The following is an 18,470-nucleotide window of genomic DNA, read 5'->3' on the forward strand; positions in this document are numbered from 1 at the left end:
TTCTTGGGAGGATGAGACAGAAAAAAAAAAAAAGATTTATCTAATGGGTTTATGATAGAAAAAGTCCATCATGTGATTTCAACTAAAATTTTTTCTTTTAATATAATTAAAATTTCATTATTTTTCTTGGAAAAGCTTCCCAAACAAACTCTTGGCAATTTCACATTTTACAAAATTTAAACATATCCTATCTTAAAAAAATTATAAAAACTAAGTAGCACAACCATAAATGGCCATCCATGCAAGGAAAGAAATAGATTATAAAGATTTATTTACCTATTGAGCTCACAAATAAAGAAGAAATATTCTAACTTTGAAAGCATATTTCAAACTTGAGAATTGCACTTCAATCTTTAGAAACAAAATGAGAAGTCATACTTTAGAACAATAAAAGCTAGAGAATTACACCACAACGAAGTTTTAAAAGCTTATAAAAAAAATTAAAACAAGATCGCATTAACAGTGAGAGCCTAAAGGAAAATCACATACTGATTTAATCTACTGCAATATAATACTTTTTGAGCCTTTTATTCTCTGAATTTCTTAATGTAACTGCTTTGCAACCTCAAATTATTTTTATTTTTGTACAAGTTGCTAAGATTGAGGTTCTAATTTCTTCTTCAAATACCCAACCTAAAAATCAAAAATTGTTTATAGATCCACACCTTTTGGATGACATTTTCAAAGTATTTTCTTGCTTTACTGAGGGAACACATTGGGTTTAGTTTTTAAAAGTAGGAAAGCTAGATACACTAGTTGTATGGGTTCAGTATGGATATCATGGAAGTAACCAATCCTTTGGATTCACGTTGATTAGAGAAGCAGTCATCCAAATGCTCATATTAGTGCACAACTGAAAATGAACTCTACAGAAATTAGCTTTTCTACTTGGCTTTCAATGGCTCCAACCAATGTCTTGGAAACCTGATGCATGTACACTCACCAAATTGGAACACTGAAGAAGCAATCCCTCTAGAGAAAAAAAGCAAAAACATTAATTAAATAAAAGAAATCCAAATTCCAAGGCTTCATAAATATCAAAAGCTCAGACGCAGGCACTAGATTAATAATCGCATGCAAATTTGTACAAGATTTCATATTCAAATCATTGAGCTTAGGGCAGTTTAAATACAAAGCCTGCAAATAAATTCACAAGTTCAATATTTGAAGACCAAAACTGACTCAAGAAGATGCTCTATATACTTAATTATCATTTTAGGATACTTTAATTATGTGAATACAAGAAAAACAGTTTTTCTGTTTCACTCCTTTCTTCTTTTGTTTCTTAGAAAAAACTTAATTTATTAAGCATTTCTTTTCACATAAAACTTCATATTATATTAAACCTATTACTTGTTATTTATTATAATTATTATTATTATTATTATTGTTGCAATAATTCATACAATGATCAAAAGAAAAAAAAGAAAGGAAAAAATCAGTGCATGACAAAATTGCTTTATAGAACAGTGTAAGCTAATAAACAAATTGTCTACCTTCCAGACCAGTAAGTTGTATTGAATTGTCTACCTTCATATGATGAGATTGCATAGATGGCAGCCCCAATTGCAATCCTATTGTTTTGGTTAAGAGTTTTAGGTTACTATCATGCTTAAGGTTAATCCCCTAGATGATAAAATTCAAACTTAATGGTAAAACTTCTGAAATAGTTTTATGCTATTACCTTTTGTAAAGAAAGAAAATAGGAAATTATTAATTATTAATTGTATCAAACTTCAAAGAAAAATAGGAAAGATCTTTTTTCATTAATATTTTGCTGCTACCACCCTTTTTCAAGATAAGAATTGAGCTATTCCAGAGATTTCAACTTTTCTATGCTTTCTCTTTACTGTTAGCTTGCCAAAGTCTCACTCTGTTCATGTTGATTACCCTACAAATGAGCAAACATGCCATTGGAATGATGATATTGGCCCTACTGTGGACTGGCTTTTTATTCAACTTAAGAGAAACCTAGTCATAGAATGTGCATCCATCACAAAGAAAGAAAAAGGAAATGCCCTATCTTCAAAATACAAGGGCCAAATGAGAGAAATTCCTATATGCATCATTCCTATATGTAACTAAATGGAGTTTCATCCTCCATTGCCCCCCAACCCAATCAAAGAATGAAAAAGAGAAATCAAATGAACATGACATAAAAGAAAGTAAAAGGTTCGGAGAAATTTAAAGAAATAAAAATAACTACAGGGATTAATTATTTTTTCCAAGAAGTAATTCATATTTTGAATAACTTCTTTAGTTTGTCCATTTTCTTAAGTACTTAAGTAGGCACAACATGTAACTTTTTTTGTCCGTTTGCTTGAAGAAGTCAATAGGAGAGGCTTTCAATTTTTTTTTTGATAGATAAACACACAAAATATATATTAGAAAAAGGGCGCTTAAGAGGCAATCCAAAGCTACAGGGAGTATACAAGAGTCACCAAAAGGCAAGAATAAAAAGAAGCAAACACTCACCAGCCCTCAACTAGAACCCAACCAATAAAAAAAGTTGATTAAAGATAAGGGTCCTACATCTAAACAAGACTTAGACCAAGACCAAAGATTACAAACAAACGAATTTTTCATCATTTGAATCTACAAATCCTCATTAACAAAAGCTATTCTGTTTCTTTCCTGCCAAATCATCCAAAATAAACAAAAAGGAGCTACCAACCAAGCCTTTCTAGGCTTCTTGCCCACAAAGGAATCATGCCAACCTAAAAGAGTGTCTCTAGCCAAAAACGGAAGGACCCAATTAACACCAAACAAAGTAAACACAAGCTCCCACAAAACCCTCGTCTTGGAGCAATGAATAAGAATGTGATTTATCGTCTCCTCTTCAACACAACACAGGAAACATCTGTTAACTAAATTCCACCCCCTCCTCTTGAGTTGATCTAGGGTTAGGACCTTCCCCCATAAAGCTTTCCAAGCAAAAAAACCCACCTTAACAGGAACACAAGGGCTCCAAATGATGCTCCATGGAAATAGGACTGCACAACTAGAATCAAGAGTATTATAAAGAGATTTAACAGAAAAATTCTCATTCTTTGTCTCTTTCCACACCATCTTGTCCTCCAAACCAGCAGCTAGTCTCTTTCCTTGAAGATTTGAAAGAAGCCTCTCCATCGCCTCCATCCCTCTAATCATTGAAAGATCTAGAGAAACGGGGATTCCACCCCCCCTCTTCCCCCAAGGAACCCCAACAATCTACTACCCACACATCTTTAGAAACCGCTAAGGCAAACAAAGAAGAAAAAGAATCACAAAGGTTATTATTCCCGCACCATTTGTTCTTCCAAAATCTCACCTTTCTACCATCCCCTATAGAGAAAGTAATACTTTTAAGCATCAAGGAACCTTCCTTTCTAATTTCCGTCCAAAACCCCACCCCATAGCCCTCCCTTACTTCAAGGGTACTCCATCCTGCACCTTCCTCCCCAAACTCCCTACTAATAACAAGCTTTCACAAGGACTCCCTTTCAACCGCATAGCGCCAACTCCACTTGCACAAAAGGGCCCTATTGAGGATAAAAAGATTTCTAACACTCAATCCACCCTTCCTTTTATCTGAACAAACAATTGCCCACTTTACAAAATGGGGCCTCTTCTCCAAAGCTCCCTCACCCCAAAGAAAGTCTCTTTGGATTTGCTCTAGTCTCAATTTAACAACTCTTGGCATACACATCAAGGACATGAGATAGATTGGCATACTAACCAAAGTGCTCTGAATGAGAGTAATTCTTCCTTCCTTAGAAATGAATTGTCTATTCCACAAGGCTAATATCTTCCGCATCCTCTCCTTCACACCATCCCAAACCATCACCGATTTGTGCGGAGCACCCAAAGGGAGCCCCAAATAAGTGGAAGGAAGAGCTCTCACTTTGCAGCCAAGCTCAAGGGCCAACAACTCTACATTCTCTACTCTTCCCACCGGCAAAATTTCACTCTTATCCAAATTGATTCTCAGTCTTGAAATGACTTCAAACCACATTAACAACCAACTTAAAAAAGACATTTGCTCCTAGGAAGCCTAAAAAAAAACCAGCGTATCATCAGCGAACAGCAGGTGAGTAATTTGGAGACTGTCGCCACCCCTTCCCCTTATCCTATAGCCTGTTAGGAAACCCCCCCCCCCCCCCCCCCCTTGCTGCTCTATTAATGAGACAACCTAAAGCCTCCATCCCAATCACAAATAAGTAAGGGGATAGGGGGTCCTCTTGTCTTAACCCCCTAATGTTTTGAAAAAAACCCGTTGGCAAAACATTAATCAAAACTGAAAACGTAGCAGTGGATACACACCAACTAATCTAGCTAGCCAATTTCTCCCCAAAACCCATTTTTTGCATCACTATCAACAGAAAATTTCAATTAATATGATCGTAAGCCTCCTCTAAATCCAACTTACACAACACTCCATTTTCATTCTTTTTTAGTAAAGAGTCTATGGCCTCATTAGCAATTAACGCAACATCGAGAATTTGTCTTCCTTCAACAAAGGCATTTTGGGTTGATGACACCACCTTTCCCATTACCTTCTTTAGCCTGTTAGCTAAGACCTTTGCAAGTGGCTTGTATAATCCTCACACTAAACTGATGGGTTTAAAATTACTCAAATCATCTGCCCCACCTTTTTTTGGGATTAAAACCAGGAACGTGGTGTTCAAGCTTCTGACGAATTTTCCCCTCTCATAAAAATCTTTGAAGAACCCCATTAACTCATCTTTAACGAAATCCCAGCAGAACTGCCAGAAAGCGAGGGGGAACCCGTCCGGGCCATGCGCCTTGTCCCCATTCAGCTCTGAAAGGGCCGAGTAAACCTCTTCCACAGAGAACATCTCCTACAAACTGGCTACCTCCTCAACCCCAATTCTGTCAAACTCCAAACCGTTCAAACTAGGGTGCCAACCACCAGGATCTGATAACAGATTTTGGTAGGCTCTAACCAGACCTCTCTGAATTTCTTGTTCTTTTGACAACCAGAGGCCATTAATTTTAATCTTTGTCAAACAATTCCTCCTTCTGTTAGAATTTGCCATCTTATGGAAGAATCTCGTGTTCTTATCGCCTTCCTTCAACCACGTTTCTGTATATTTTTGTCTCTACGAAATTTCCTCCATAAGCGCCCACTTCTTGAAATCCTCCCTAGCCTCCAACTCTTGCACATTTAAAACTCTTAGCCGCTCTTGATCATCCCAAAAGGACACTCTGTCCAGAGCCAGCCTCTTGTTCACCCCCACTTTTCCAAACACTTCCTTGTTCCAAATCTTCAAATTGTTTTTAAAAGCCTTTAATTTTTTTGTTAGGATAAATCTATAGGACCCACTAAAGTTCAAACCTTGCCACCAGCCCTTCAGCATCTCCTTAAACCCCTCTTCCTTCAACCACATATTTTTAAAACGAAAAGGAATTGGAGCTCTCCTCACTCCACCCTCATCTAACAAAATTGGAAAATGATCAGACACCGGCCTTGGGAGTGTACACTACGTCACCCCGCTAAAATGAGTCTCCCAATCCTCTGAAACCAAAAACCAATCCAGTCTTGACCTGGATTGACCATTCAGCCCTCCACTCCACGTAAAGGCCCCCCCGTAGAGGCAAATATCTTAAAGCTAACTCATCAATCACCTTCGAAAACCTTCTCATGGACCCAAACATTCTTCCTTCTCTACTACGCTCACTAGGAAATCTGATCACATTAGAGTCCCCTCAAATACACCACGGATCAGTCCACAACCTTCGAATGACATCTAACCAAAAAAATTCTCTGTATCTTTTCAAGGTAGGTCCGTAAACCCCCGTAAAGATCCACAAAAAGCCATCCTCGCAATTTTTAAAGCGACACGAAATTGAGAAGAGACCCACCTCCATACCTACTAACTCCAAAACTCTGTTATCCCAGATAACTACCACTCCACCAGTTGCCCCCCTTGCATTCATTGGTTCCCATCCTAAAAATCTTCCCACTCCAAGACTGTGCACTAGCAGGACATGTCTTGAATTTTAGTCTCCTGCAAACACACCAAATTCACTCTTTGAGAGCTGGTCAGGGCCTTGATTATCTTCCTTTAATTTCTGTCATTAGCCCCTCTAGCATTCCAAGATAAAATTTTTAACTTCATCTAAGGGTCGAGAGTCTGGCCCCACCTCCTCTAACCAAAGAGTTCTCCTTGCTCACACCATTATAATTAATGGACCATTCTAATTTTTTCAGTTCTTAATCAAACTTAGTAGGCCCTGTGGTTCCCCTCTTATTACTTTGCTCTCTTCTTCTCTTAGTCTTTAGAAGCAAATTCAAAATTTCACCTTCAAACCCTTCCGTTGAAAAATCCAGAAACTTGTTGAACCTCGCCAGACAGTTGTCGTCCCATCAACAGCCTTTCCCCTCCAAATCCTATAGCAACTCCTCAACCTCACCCCCCACTCCTTCCCCATCCATAGTTTTCTCCCCCTCAGAGGCCATCTCCCTAGAATTGCCATCAGCCAAAATAATACTTAGCGGGATCTGCTTTTCTCCACCATCCATGGAGGCCAACCCGGCAAAAGACCCCCCCTTCGTCACAACCCGACTGAACCTAGAAAAAAGAGTAGAATAAGAGAGCTCCCGACCCCTCACGGAGAACGAAAGAGTTTAAATGTACCTGGAAGCTTCTGCACACAGAGCTTTGTCAGTCAATGACGCTCTTTCCACCACCTCAAGGGCCTCCAACAGCAAAGCAGCCCTCGTCATCCCTACGAGAGGATCCTCGTCTCCGCTTTCGTCTCTAATCTTACTAATCGAAAACTCATCTTGTGCTTTAGAGGCTTTCAATTTTAAATATGAATAGAATGTTGTTTATGAAGAATGGGTTGCCAGTAAGGTGTGGCAGGAAAAAGGAAATTAGAATTACAAATATGATACTTAGATATTTTGATAAAATGGGAGTGCCCCATATATCAAGAAGATGTGGTAAATTTTAATCTGGGAAAAGTTAAGATTAATAACCTATTTGAAATAGGTAAAGTAGACAATAAAAAATCAGCCTTGAAAAAGAGTATGGGAATTTGGAATATTTCATCAAGTACTGTCTCAAGAATTCTAGAAGCCACTATAACTTGGCTTGGCATAGCAATAAGTCCACAGCCAACCAAGCCAAAGAAATATTCTTAAAGCATCATATGTAAAAACTAAATACCACTTCTTTCCTAAACAAAAATATTAAATATTAGGCATCCTATGTAAAAACCTTGTACTTATTTTCATTTCCATTTTCTTCCCATTTATGTCCTGAAGACTTGGAAGTAAATATGAATCACCTAACACTTCAAAATGATCATACATCTTATGTCCATATCAAAGGACCCCACTACATAAATAGGAAACAAAAAATATTTTTTACAGTCATGAATTGATGTACATGTGTTACATTACAATTGGGGTTGTTCAGATTTTCTCTTGTGCCATTAGCTTCATCAATTACACATCATAGATTTTCTCTGTGGTTCATAATATGAAGAGACCCAGCAAAATTCTGGAAATGGAAGGCTTGACTGGTGCAAGTACTATCCCATGTAAAATATGTTATTCTTTTGTATATTCAACACATGAACACTACCCATCCATTAAAATACTAGACCAAGCTCAGAAAAAATCTAGATTAGGTCAGAGATTCTCCATCAATTCACTGAAACAATCAATCAAATTATGAATTCCTTTTGCAGTAGTAACATGGTGTGGAGAAATTAACTAAAGTGGCATACACTATGCCAGGAAACCTCCATTAAGAAGTGGATTGAATGTTGATCACGTTTAAATCATTTCATTTTGTTTTCAAACATTAATTCTAATTTATCATAGGATTTGATTATTGTAGTTTGTTGATTAAGAAGATTATTCACCTGAGGGGCAAATAATATAAGAAGGGAAATACTTTTTCTGTTGTGTGAATAGCCCACAACAACTACCAGTAAGAAATGGAGTTCATTCAAAATAAAGAAATAGTGGAATCATGGGATGATTGATTTTTCTTAAAAAGAGGTAAATTATTGAAAGATGAATGAAATGAATGATATGACAAAGCACAAAACTCAGTCTGCACCAAACACTTTATTAATCCAACCAAAAAGCAAAATAAAAAATTAGAGGGAGCAAGAAAAAAAAACCTCTTTTTTTTTTTTTTTTTATAAGCAAACACAATTCATTAAGAAGAGGCTAAAGAGCCCCAAAGTATACACGGCGTATACAAGACAGCAAAGGCCTATTAAGGAAAAAGCCAAAAAACAAACCACCCCTTAACTGGAGGCAAGCCACTTTAGGAAACCTAAAAGGGAATGCGACTCCTCTTCCATATACAATTTAGCCTAACCCCAAATATTACATACAAAAGAATATTTAAACCTTTGAATAGCTAAATCCTCCCCCCCCCCCCCCCCCCCCTCCCCCCTCTCCTAAAGGCTAATTTATTCATTTCCTTTCAAACCGTCCAAAAAATGAATAACGGAATGGAATTCCAAAACTTTTTCCTTTTTTTCCCCACAAAAGCACCCCCCCAACTATATAAAACCTCCTTTACAGTATTAGGGAACACCCACTTGACCCCAACTAAACCCAACACTAAGTCCCATAACACTTTGGCCATTGTACAATGAATAAGAATGTGATTCACACTTTCCGCTTCACAAGCACACAAAAAACACCGATTAAGGAGCTGCCATCCTCTCTTTTGGAGCCTATCAAGAGTCAAAATCTTTCCCCAAGTCGCTTCCCACGCAAAAAACATGATTTTAGTAGGGACTCTTTCCATCCAAATTTTGTTTTTCGGAAAGATGACATCCATAGGCCTATCCAACCAGCTATACGCATCCTTCACTCTAAACTGCCCACTTCCCCCTCCTTTCCAAGAAATCGAGTCGTCCTCCCAAGTAATCCTGAAACCTTTCAACGCTTGAAGCAGCTCACCTGCCATCTCCACCTCCCAGTCATTAAAATCCCTTATAAATCTCAAGTTCCAGCCTCCTTCTCCAACATTCTGGTCCCACATGTCTTCAACTAACACATTTCTATTGGTTGCCAAGATGTAGAGCTGCGGGAACCTTTGGGACAGCACTGAATCCCCACACCACACGTCAGTCCAGAATATGATTTTATTGCCTTTTCCCACATTGAACACCATTTTATCCCAGCACCAGCCAACTTCCTTTAAAATCTCCTTCCACATCCCCACCCCACACGCACCCACAACCTTTTTGGTCCTCCATCCGTGATCCTCTTGCCCATACTTTGCCACCAGCACTTGCTTCCAAAGGGCCTCCTTATCAGAAGCGAATCTCCAAGCCCATTTACCAAGTAATGCTTTATTCATAAGGGTAAGCTTCCTAATTCCAAGCCCCCCATTCACCTTATCCCCACACACCACTTCCCAATTAACAAGATGAGCTTTCCTCTCCATGTGACCCCCCCCACAAGAAGTCTCTTTGCAATTTTTCTAATCTTCTTGCCACAGAAATGGGCATTCGGAATAAAGACATCTGATACATTGGCATGCTAACCATTGTGCTCTTGATTAGAGTGATTCTCCCGCCCTTTGAAATATATTGGCTCTTCCAAAGGGCAAGCCTCATTTTCATATTCTCTTCTACCCCATCCCAAATACACAGTCGGCGGCTGCCCCACCCTACACCCTAACTCCACAACCAGCTCCTTTATCCCTTGCACCTCCCCTACTGGAATAATCTCATTTTTAGCCAAATTAATTTTTAACCTGGACGCGGCTTCAAACCAGAACAAAATCCAACTCAAGTTCGTTAAGTACTCCTTCTTAGCCTCACAAAAGACGATAGTATCATCGGCAAAGAGCAGATGAGCAACATGGGCAGCCCGCCCTCTATCACGTTGAAATTTACACCCTGAGATAAAGCCCCCCTCCATAGCCCTTCTGATAAGGACGCTCAACACTTCCATCCCCATGACAAAAAGGTAAGGGGACAGGGGGTCCCCTTGCTGCAACCCTTTTGAGCTCGAAAAGAAACCAGCTGGAGTTTCATTCACCATAACTGAGAATTTGGCTGTGGAAATACACCACCACATTCACCTCAGCCACTTAGAGCCAAACCCCATTTTTTCCATTACCTTCAAAAGGAACTGCCAATTAATACTATCATAGGCCTTTTCTATATCTAGCTTGCAGATAACCCCATTATCCCCCCTCTTATTCCAGGTGTCGATCACTTCATTTGCTATTAGAGAGACGTCAAGGATCTACCTACCCATGACAAACGCGTTTTGATAAGTGGAGACTACTTTTCCTATTACTTTCTTAAGACTGTTGGCCAGCACCTTTGCCAACAGCTTATATAGACTCCCCAAAAGACTGATGGGTCTAAAATCCCCTAGATCTTCAACCCCTCCTTTCTTAGGAATCAGCACCAGAAAAGTATTGTTAATACTCTTGAGGAACATATTCTGGTCATGAAACTCCTTAAACATCTCCAAGATTTCCTCCTTGACGAAATCCTAGCAACATTGCCAGAAGAAAACAGAGAACCCGTCAGGGCCTGGGGCTTTATCCCCATTCATTTCCATCAGGGCCGTCTGGACTTCACCCTCAGTGAAGGGAAGCACCAACATCTCTGCTTCTTGTAAGCAAATTTGATTAAAAGGAAGGCTTCCAATGTCCTCCTCCCACCCCGAACTTTCTGAGAATTGCTGCTGAAATGCATTCGCTACCCCTTCTCTAATTTCACGCTCCTCTATCAGCCTAAGCCCATTAATTTTAATTCTGTCCATGTGGTTAACTCTTCTATGGGCAGAAGCCATTCGGTGGAAATATCCTGTGTTCCTATCCCCTGCCTTTAACCACAATTCCCTTGACACCTGCCTCCAGTGAGCTTCTTCCAGCTCTACCCATTTGGCATAACCCTCCTTGGCTTCCTTCTTACAAGCTAATTCCTCCATAGTCAAGCTTCTTTCATCCTCCACTCTGTCCCAATACTCCACTTGATGGAGCGCAGCCTCCTTGTTACATTCCAGATTTCCAAACTCCTCCCTATTCCAAGCTTTAAGCTTCTGCTTCAACTCCTTCAATTTCGCAGACAATCTAAAACTAGCGCTGCCACTGACCTCCATCCCCTGCCACCAATTACGGATTAAATCCTTGAACCCCTCAACTTTGAACCACATGTTTTCGAATCTGAAAGGGGTAGGCCCTCTCCTCAAACTACCCCCCTCAAGTAATACTGGAAAGTGGTCCAAGGTCGGCCTAGGAAGTCTTCGCTGGCTCACCCTACTAAACTGATCAAGCCAGCAAGGAGAGACCAGAAATCTATCTAGTCTAGCCCTTGACAGACTATTTAGGCCCCCACTCCACGTGAAGGCACCCCCTTGCAGCTGTAGGTCCACAAGACCTAGCTCGTCTACAACTTCCGCAAACCTCTTTGTCTTTACCAAGAGATGGAACCTTTGAATTGGAAATGAAGGAATCAATTAAAACAAAATGCAAGCAGTGGTAAAAAGAAAAGGAGAAAATCAATATTTCTACTCATCTAAACAGCAAATGTGCCACCAAGATTAACTTATCATCCAAAAACAGTATAACATGTTTCAGTGAGTTGCCTATAGGGCCCAGAAGCCGTCCAACAAAATTGAACTAAAATCCTTAGAGAAGTAGTCAATTCAGATAATAATATCCTTTATTATTTTGCTTATAAAAATATCTATTTTAATAAAGTATCAAGATACAATCAATTGATCATAATTAACACATCACATTACCCTTTATAACCTTCTTGGTCTTATTTGTTTAAGCTTAGTATTATTGTTCAACAATAGACTTCACAAATGACCAGATTGATTAATTGATCTCAAAATCATAGCTTATTGCTAGAACCACAATCTTGAAATTATATTATTGTAAGTTCAGAACAATTTCACCTCAAAAAGGGTATATTTTATCAGTTGAACCCATACCCCTGGAGCTATGTGTAAGTAACTTGTATTATTTCTGTTAAGCAATCAGAGAAACGATTAATTGAAATACCAAGCAGTGGAGAACCTGACAACAATGAAGAGTATGAAGCTTTTCAACCCTCTTGACTCTGAACCAGGAAAAAAAGGGTTTCTCAAAGAACCTTGAGAGAAACACAATGTATACATTATTTTTTAGGCTAGGCCTCTCATATAGCTTTCAAAAAGGGCCCTTCCCTTTGGCCTTGAAAACCAGTAATAAGGGCAGGACACCTCATAGGAAAGCTTCAATGGTGAAACATTGATAGGCAAAAGCAAAGCTAAACAAAGAAATAGAACAGAGCATTTTAAGAAATAGACACAGCAATTACAACAATATAACATCCAGACCTATCAAGGACTAATAAATAATGATTCTAAGCCTATCCTAACAACAAGTGCTTCCCTTGCACAAGTACACACTACACACCTTATCTCTGTATCTCTAAATGTTGTGTTCAAAATGAGGTCAATCTTCAACCAAGCTTTATCAATCTTGAACTCCTCGTGATGAAATATTCTTGGTTGATCTTACCAACTCACATTGATCATGAAGGAATTAATTATTCAAACAAGAAATGGACAATAGCTCCAACCCACATCCATCTCTCAACTTCTCATGCTCAAGAAGGGCTGAGCAATAGTACCATTACCACCAAATCAACATGAATTAAAAAAAAAAAATTGAAGGCTATTCTGATTAAATCAATTACTCATAAATAACTCTGATATTGCTCCAGTTGCTCACCCCTTTCCCAAAAAATCAATGGAAAGTGTTGGGTGAACCCCCAATTGAAGAACTATACTGTCTTAATGACATTCATGAAAACCACAATCTATAAACACAATTCTTTATCATCATTGAAAAAGAAAAAAATGGGGGGGGGGGGGGGGGTGGTTGTGGAGAGACAAGAAAGATGGACGGAGAGTACGTGATGAAGGACTCGCCATTGAGAGGCTTATCTTCGGAATTAGGGTGAGAGAGGTGGAGTTTGGAAGCATAGAGATCCTCGCTGCCGCCATGGAAGTAGGAATTAAGACGACGACTGAAACCTTCGTTCCTGTACTCGTGGATTGAAGCTTCGACGACTATGACGAAGGACCACAGTAGGATAAACCCTAGAAACTGCACCAGATCAAACCCCCTGTAACGCATTTCTCTTCCGTTCTCTGTCTGTTTCTCAAACTTTACTCACATGGAAACGAGGACAAAACACCAGACAAGTGATTACCTTGATTGGAGAGGTATGGTTGAGATTGAAAAGCTTGTTCAACTGGAACGACATTTAAACTTTCCACTGAAATCTGAAGAAATAAAAGTATTTTTCACTAAATTATTGCTATAATATCATAATAAATTTATTTTAATAAATTAATAGAACATAATAAAAATTTGTTCATCAATAAAATATTTCCAAAATCCAATGTTTGATTGCCAAAGGCTTCAAGGAGTATGAGAAGGTTACCCTTTTTGTAGTTAAGTCATCTCCATCTCCATCTCCGGGCCATATGGTGCTGAAAGGACAGCTGCATCCTCCATCTTTCTCGTCTTCCTCATATACTACACGAACCCCACACTTTTTCACTTCACCATCTAAGCCACTCAATTCAAATGAAGCCACCACATTGCTGCTCAGCTCTCTGTGCCATTTACAGTTCCGGCTTGGTTCATCAAGAGAATGAAACCTAAAAAACGTGTGATCTGACTCGATAAATCTGGATCCTTCAGGTGGAGTATACATTGGAACGTGGCAAAAGGACGAATTACCATAAGTATCAGTCAGACCAAAAATTAAACGAGGGTCCCCATCGATAGCACACTTTAAGTTTAAAACAACACAAAAAGCGAATCCCATCAACATGGCATTTGGAGGCAACTCTATATTTACTGAAGACTCTGCACTCTGATGGGTGAACCACTCTGGAATTCTACTTCCAGGAACAAAAGCACTACAGTCATTTGGTGGAACAGGGAACTCCTGTATCATGAAAATCATTATTGGCATGTGAGAAAATAGTCTACGATAAGTATTGAAAGTTTTAAGAATTATTTTGTGGGATTAAATTTATTTATGAGATTTTTTTTTTTTTTTTAATTTTAAGCAATAGTTTTTGTCCTATACAATCCCAATCTACAAAAACATACCTCAATGTCTAGAAATTTTGGAATTGATGACACAAGCTGAAGTCCCTCTAGTATAGCTTCCAAAATGTTGCTGCGTTGATTCTCACCTAGTCTAGAGCAATTAGAAAAATTAAATGTGAGAACTCCGAACTTTATTGATGTGTATGCACTTGATGAACATGAAAAGGTTTCCAGGGATGTGCAACTATGGGCATTTAACCGTTCAATACTTGATGGAAGCTCTGGCAATGATTGAAGACTCTGGCAGTATTCTATTGTGAGACTTTGGAGCCGAGAAAGTCCAGTGAGGCTAGCAGGTATGGTAATGAAACTGTTTCTGCTCAGATCTAACCTTTCAAGTGAGGATAAGGACCCAAGATCATTGGGCAGTGCTCCTTCCAATAGGTTGCAATGGCTTATATTTAACACTTTCAAGGAGTATAAACCCAAAAAAGAATGCAGTCGCAATCGTTCTATTGGTGATGAGCGGAAAAAGAAAACCAGATTCCTTGACATGGATTCCCCTCCCTTACATCCTGCTAATGATAATACTTGAAGGTTTGTCAAAGAAGTAATAGAGCGTGGTATCTCTAGTATACCACTTCCATCTATATTGAGCTCTGATAAACATTGTAGGTTCCCCAAGTCATCTGGCAATTCCTTCAGTTCCGAGCATCTAGATAGTGTAAGAGTCCGAAGAGATGTCAGCTCAGAAATGCTTTGTGGAAGGCTTGCAAGTTTTTTACAATTCCTCAGATTCAACAAAACAAGCCCATTTAGACATCCAATTGATGAAGGCAGATCTCTTATACCACTCCCATCTAGTAAAAGCTCCTTCAAACTCTCCATATCTTCCAAAATCTCTGGAAACTTCTTGAGTTTCAAGCAGCCAGAGAGAGTAAGAATTTGAAGAGACTGCATTCGGATGTTGCTTGAGAAACTCTCGAGTTTCTTGCAGCCTTCTAAATTCAGGAAAATAAGCTTCTTGAGAGCACCAATGGATGGGTGAACCTAGACCAAACTTGTACAACCTTCCAGAATCAGTTCTCTAAGGTTTGGGGCTCCAGAGAAGTCTGGAGTTTTCGTTAAATGTTGAGATTGACTAAGTTTGATGAATTTCAACTCCTCAAATGCCTGTCAAAGAGTAAGAGGAAAAAAAAAAACAGATCATATCCACTTTAATGAACTTTGTAATCCATTTAAAGAAAAAAAATGCATATAAATTATAATCATACCTTGTTTCCTTCCCATAGTTGTTTAAGCCGACTAAAGCACATGTTTAGCTCAACAAGCTTCTCAGGATGAAAATTTGGTGGAAGGGACATCAAAGGGTATCCAAGCCAATAGAGAGATCTTAAGTTGTTGGATAGAAATTTGAAATCTCCAAATATATGCAATTTACAATCAGTGTACAGCTTGTTATAGGTCTCATAAGCCCTCCATCTCCAATCCATTTCCACATTATAGAATCTGAGCACTCTTAATTTGTTCATCCTTGTAAAAGCAGCAACACTGAAGTGTAGCTCTTTTGAAGAAGACAAGTCAAGGACTATGCCTTCAACTGCTTCAGTCCCTTAAAAATGAACCAAGAGTAGAGAGAATGACCTCGGAATTAAATTGCCAAATTGAAAAGAAAGGGAAAAAAAAAAACAGAGAGTTTTGCATTTAGGTCTTACTGTATTTGTTGTTAAGACATAACTGACATCCTCATGAACCCACAACCTACTACGTTTGCCGGGGACTTTAAAAGATTCTTTTTGAACAATTTCCCAACCCATTTCTTGTATCAAATCATGCATACACAACTTATTATCTGAAATGGTTAAGAAGGACTTCTCTAAAAGAACATTTATTTCAATTTCTGGATGGAAATCACAACTTTCTAGTATTTCTGCAACATGATCTTTGTCTTGGCCTTTAAAGAAGCATGCAATGTCGAGAAATATATCCTTCTGATTACAATCTAATCCCTCATAACTTATTTTCAGCGCCTCCTGAACTTCTTTGTTTGGAATTTGTTTGAGTTTTTTCAATTCACTCATCCATTCCTCTTTGCTTCTATTGTATAGAAACTGACCCAAGATTTTAAGGGCTAAGGGATTGCCTTTAGTATAATTTACTACATGATGACATAGTTGTACAAAATCTTGTGTCAGATGCTTAAGTTTAAAGGCATGCTGATGAAAGAGCTTAAGAGCTTCAACATAGTTTAATTCCTTAGCTTCATACATTAAACCCACTTTTAGCAAACCTTTATCCCTAGTAGTTATGATAATTCGGCTTCCTCGACCAAACCAGTCATGATTTCCTGCTAAAGCTTCCAACTGTTGCTCGGTATTCACATCATCAAGAATGACAAGGACCTTCCTCGAGTGGAGTCTTGCTTTTATAAAATCAAATCCTGCATTGAACATTCTTGCTCCTCCTAAAATTTGTGAAAGGAGTTTTTCTTTTAAATACGTTGGACCATATCTTTGGTAGTCTTCTCTAACATTTTCAAGAAAGCAACAACCTTCAAATTTAGCAAAGATTTGGTTATAAACAGCTTTAGCAATGGTAGTCTTACCTATGCCACCCATACCCCAAATTCCTACAAGCCGAACATCATCAGACCCAATAGATAACAATGAAACTATGTCTTCTACACGAGAGTCCATCCCAACTAGACCAGCCTTGTTGCTTGAGGATGCATCAATATTTTCATTCAAAATCCTGGTAACAATTTCCTCAATAACCTCAGATTCATCTCTGCAAAATTCAAATTAAGAGTAATCATATGGTCATTTTTTAAAGACATAAAGGGACAGAGAAAAATAGATAAACATTGCAGTACTATTATTTGTTCTTTGTGACAGAGAAGAGAGGGTAAACTAAATATAACTTGCTAAGATGAAGCTAAAAATGATCAAATTGTTAATCCCATATTAATGTTGTCACGGTGAGAACACATATAGTATCCAATAAAAGAAGAGATATGGGGTTAGGTTAATTAGGAATACTAGAAAAACAACTGAATGCATTTCATTATAGTGGAACTGCAACAACACGTCCATCAACAAATGGACCACTAATTTCCCAGGGTGTGAACGTATTAATAACATGATCCTGTGGGGTTGGGGTACACTTGATACACAGTTGAGATAGGTTAAAGCTTCTCTCCCCTTCCTGGATCAATTAGCTTAATACATAGAAAGCAAATGAATGCAATTAGAAAGAATTACCTATTTCGTGAATCCCATCCAGAAATTGTGGCCACTTCAGTTAAAGCTTTCCTCCACTTGACCACTTCTTCCATCTTCTCCCTGTAAACTTGTTCATGCCTTGCAAATGCTTCCGCAAAACTCCCTTTTTGTTTTCTTACATGGGAGGGATCCACGTTAAAGAAAACTGGTAGAGCTTCATGCCGCCTCACTTTGACACACTCAAGAATCTTTGTAAGTTCCTCCAAACACCAACTTGAAGAAGCATAATTTTCTGACAAAATGATGATGGAAAACCTTGATTCTTCAATTGCCTGTAGGAGTGCTGGAGATATTTTTTCTCCTCTCCTGAGTTGGTCATCTTTGAAAGTGTTAATTATGTGAGAAACAAAAATTAGAGAAAACACACACCAAAAAAAAAAAAAACAATCACACGCACAAGACAGTATTTACGTGGTTCGACAATTTGCCTACATCCACGGAGTTGCAGGGATATTACTATTATAAGGGAATAATACAGAATACAACTTAGCGGCTACAATATTCTCTCTCTATATATAACACGGCAACCCCACCACACTAAAAAACCCTAATTACAAAATGTGGTTCCACAATGGGCTAAATGGGCCTAACAGGCCTCAATAAATCTCCCATTAAAAAGCCATGCAATATTATTCGGGTCGGGTCGTCAAACCGGATCAAACAAAACTAGGCTCCACAAAGCCCAACAATACTTCCATGGATGGGTGGAAGAGGAAGAAGGCAGTGAGAGACTGGTTGAAGAAGAAGCCATTGGAAAATTGGAAGAAGAATGGTTGGAAGACTGGTTGCGAGGCTCAGAGAATTGTAACTTAAGGGGTCGGGTGGGAGTGGAAGAAAACCAAAGTAAAGCAAGATACAGATGGCTTCACTGCAAGCCACTCTGAAATTAAAAAATAAATAAACAAAAATAAAGATTTTTTTTTCTCTTTTCTCTTTTCTCACACCATAAAATGTTTTATTCCTTAAAAGACGATAAAAGTAGGGTTAGAAAATAAAAAAAAGGAGGGAATCAGAGAGAACTGTAATTAGGAAGGTAGCTTAAAAAGTCATGAAAGGAATGACATCACGCATGGTGGTATAATGAGCCAAAGTTTTGTATAATGAGGAAACTTCCATTGTTAAG

General features: G+C 38.5%; 1 protein-coding gene and 1 pseudogene across 1 annotated transcript; both read right to left on the reverse strand.

The window, feature by feature from the left end:
- Window positions 1–9,523: 9,523 nt before the first annotated feature.
- Window positions 9,524–10,030, reverse strand: LOC117910973. Its single transcript, XM_034825148.1, has one exon. The coding sequence runs from the start codon at window positions 10,028–10,030 to the stop codon at window positions 9,524–9,526; it is 507 nt and encodes a 168-aa protein (XP_034681039.1).
- Window positions 10,031–10,492: 462 nt separating this feature from the next.
- LOC117910974 lies at window positions 10,493–17,676 on the reverse strand (annotated as a pseudogene).
- Between the last annotated feature and the right edge of the window lie 794 nt (window positions 17,677–18,470).

The sequence above is a fragment of the Vitis riparia genome, chromosome 3 (assembly GCF_004353265.1).
Source record: "Vitis riparia cultivar Riparia Gloire de Montpellier isolate 1030 chromosome 3, EGFV_Vit.rip_1.0, whole genome shotgun sequence".
In the NCBI taxonomy this organism is placed as follows: domain Eukaryota; kingdom Viridiplantae; phylum Streptophyta; class Magnoliopsida; order Vitales; family Vitaceae; genus Vitis; species Vitis riparia.

What these genes read in the sequence shown, in the direction of transcription:
- LOC117910973 (XM_034825148.1), bottom strand. Translation starts at nt 10,030, where the DNA reads ATGGTGAATGAAACTCCAGCTGGTTTCTTTTCGAGCTCAAAAGGGTTG.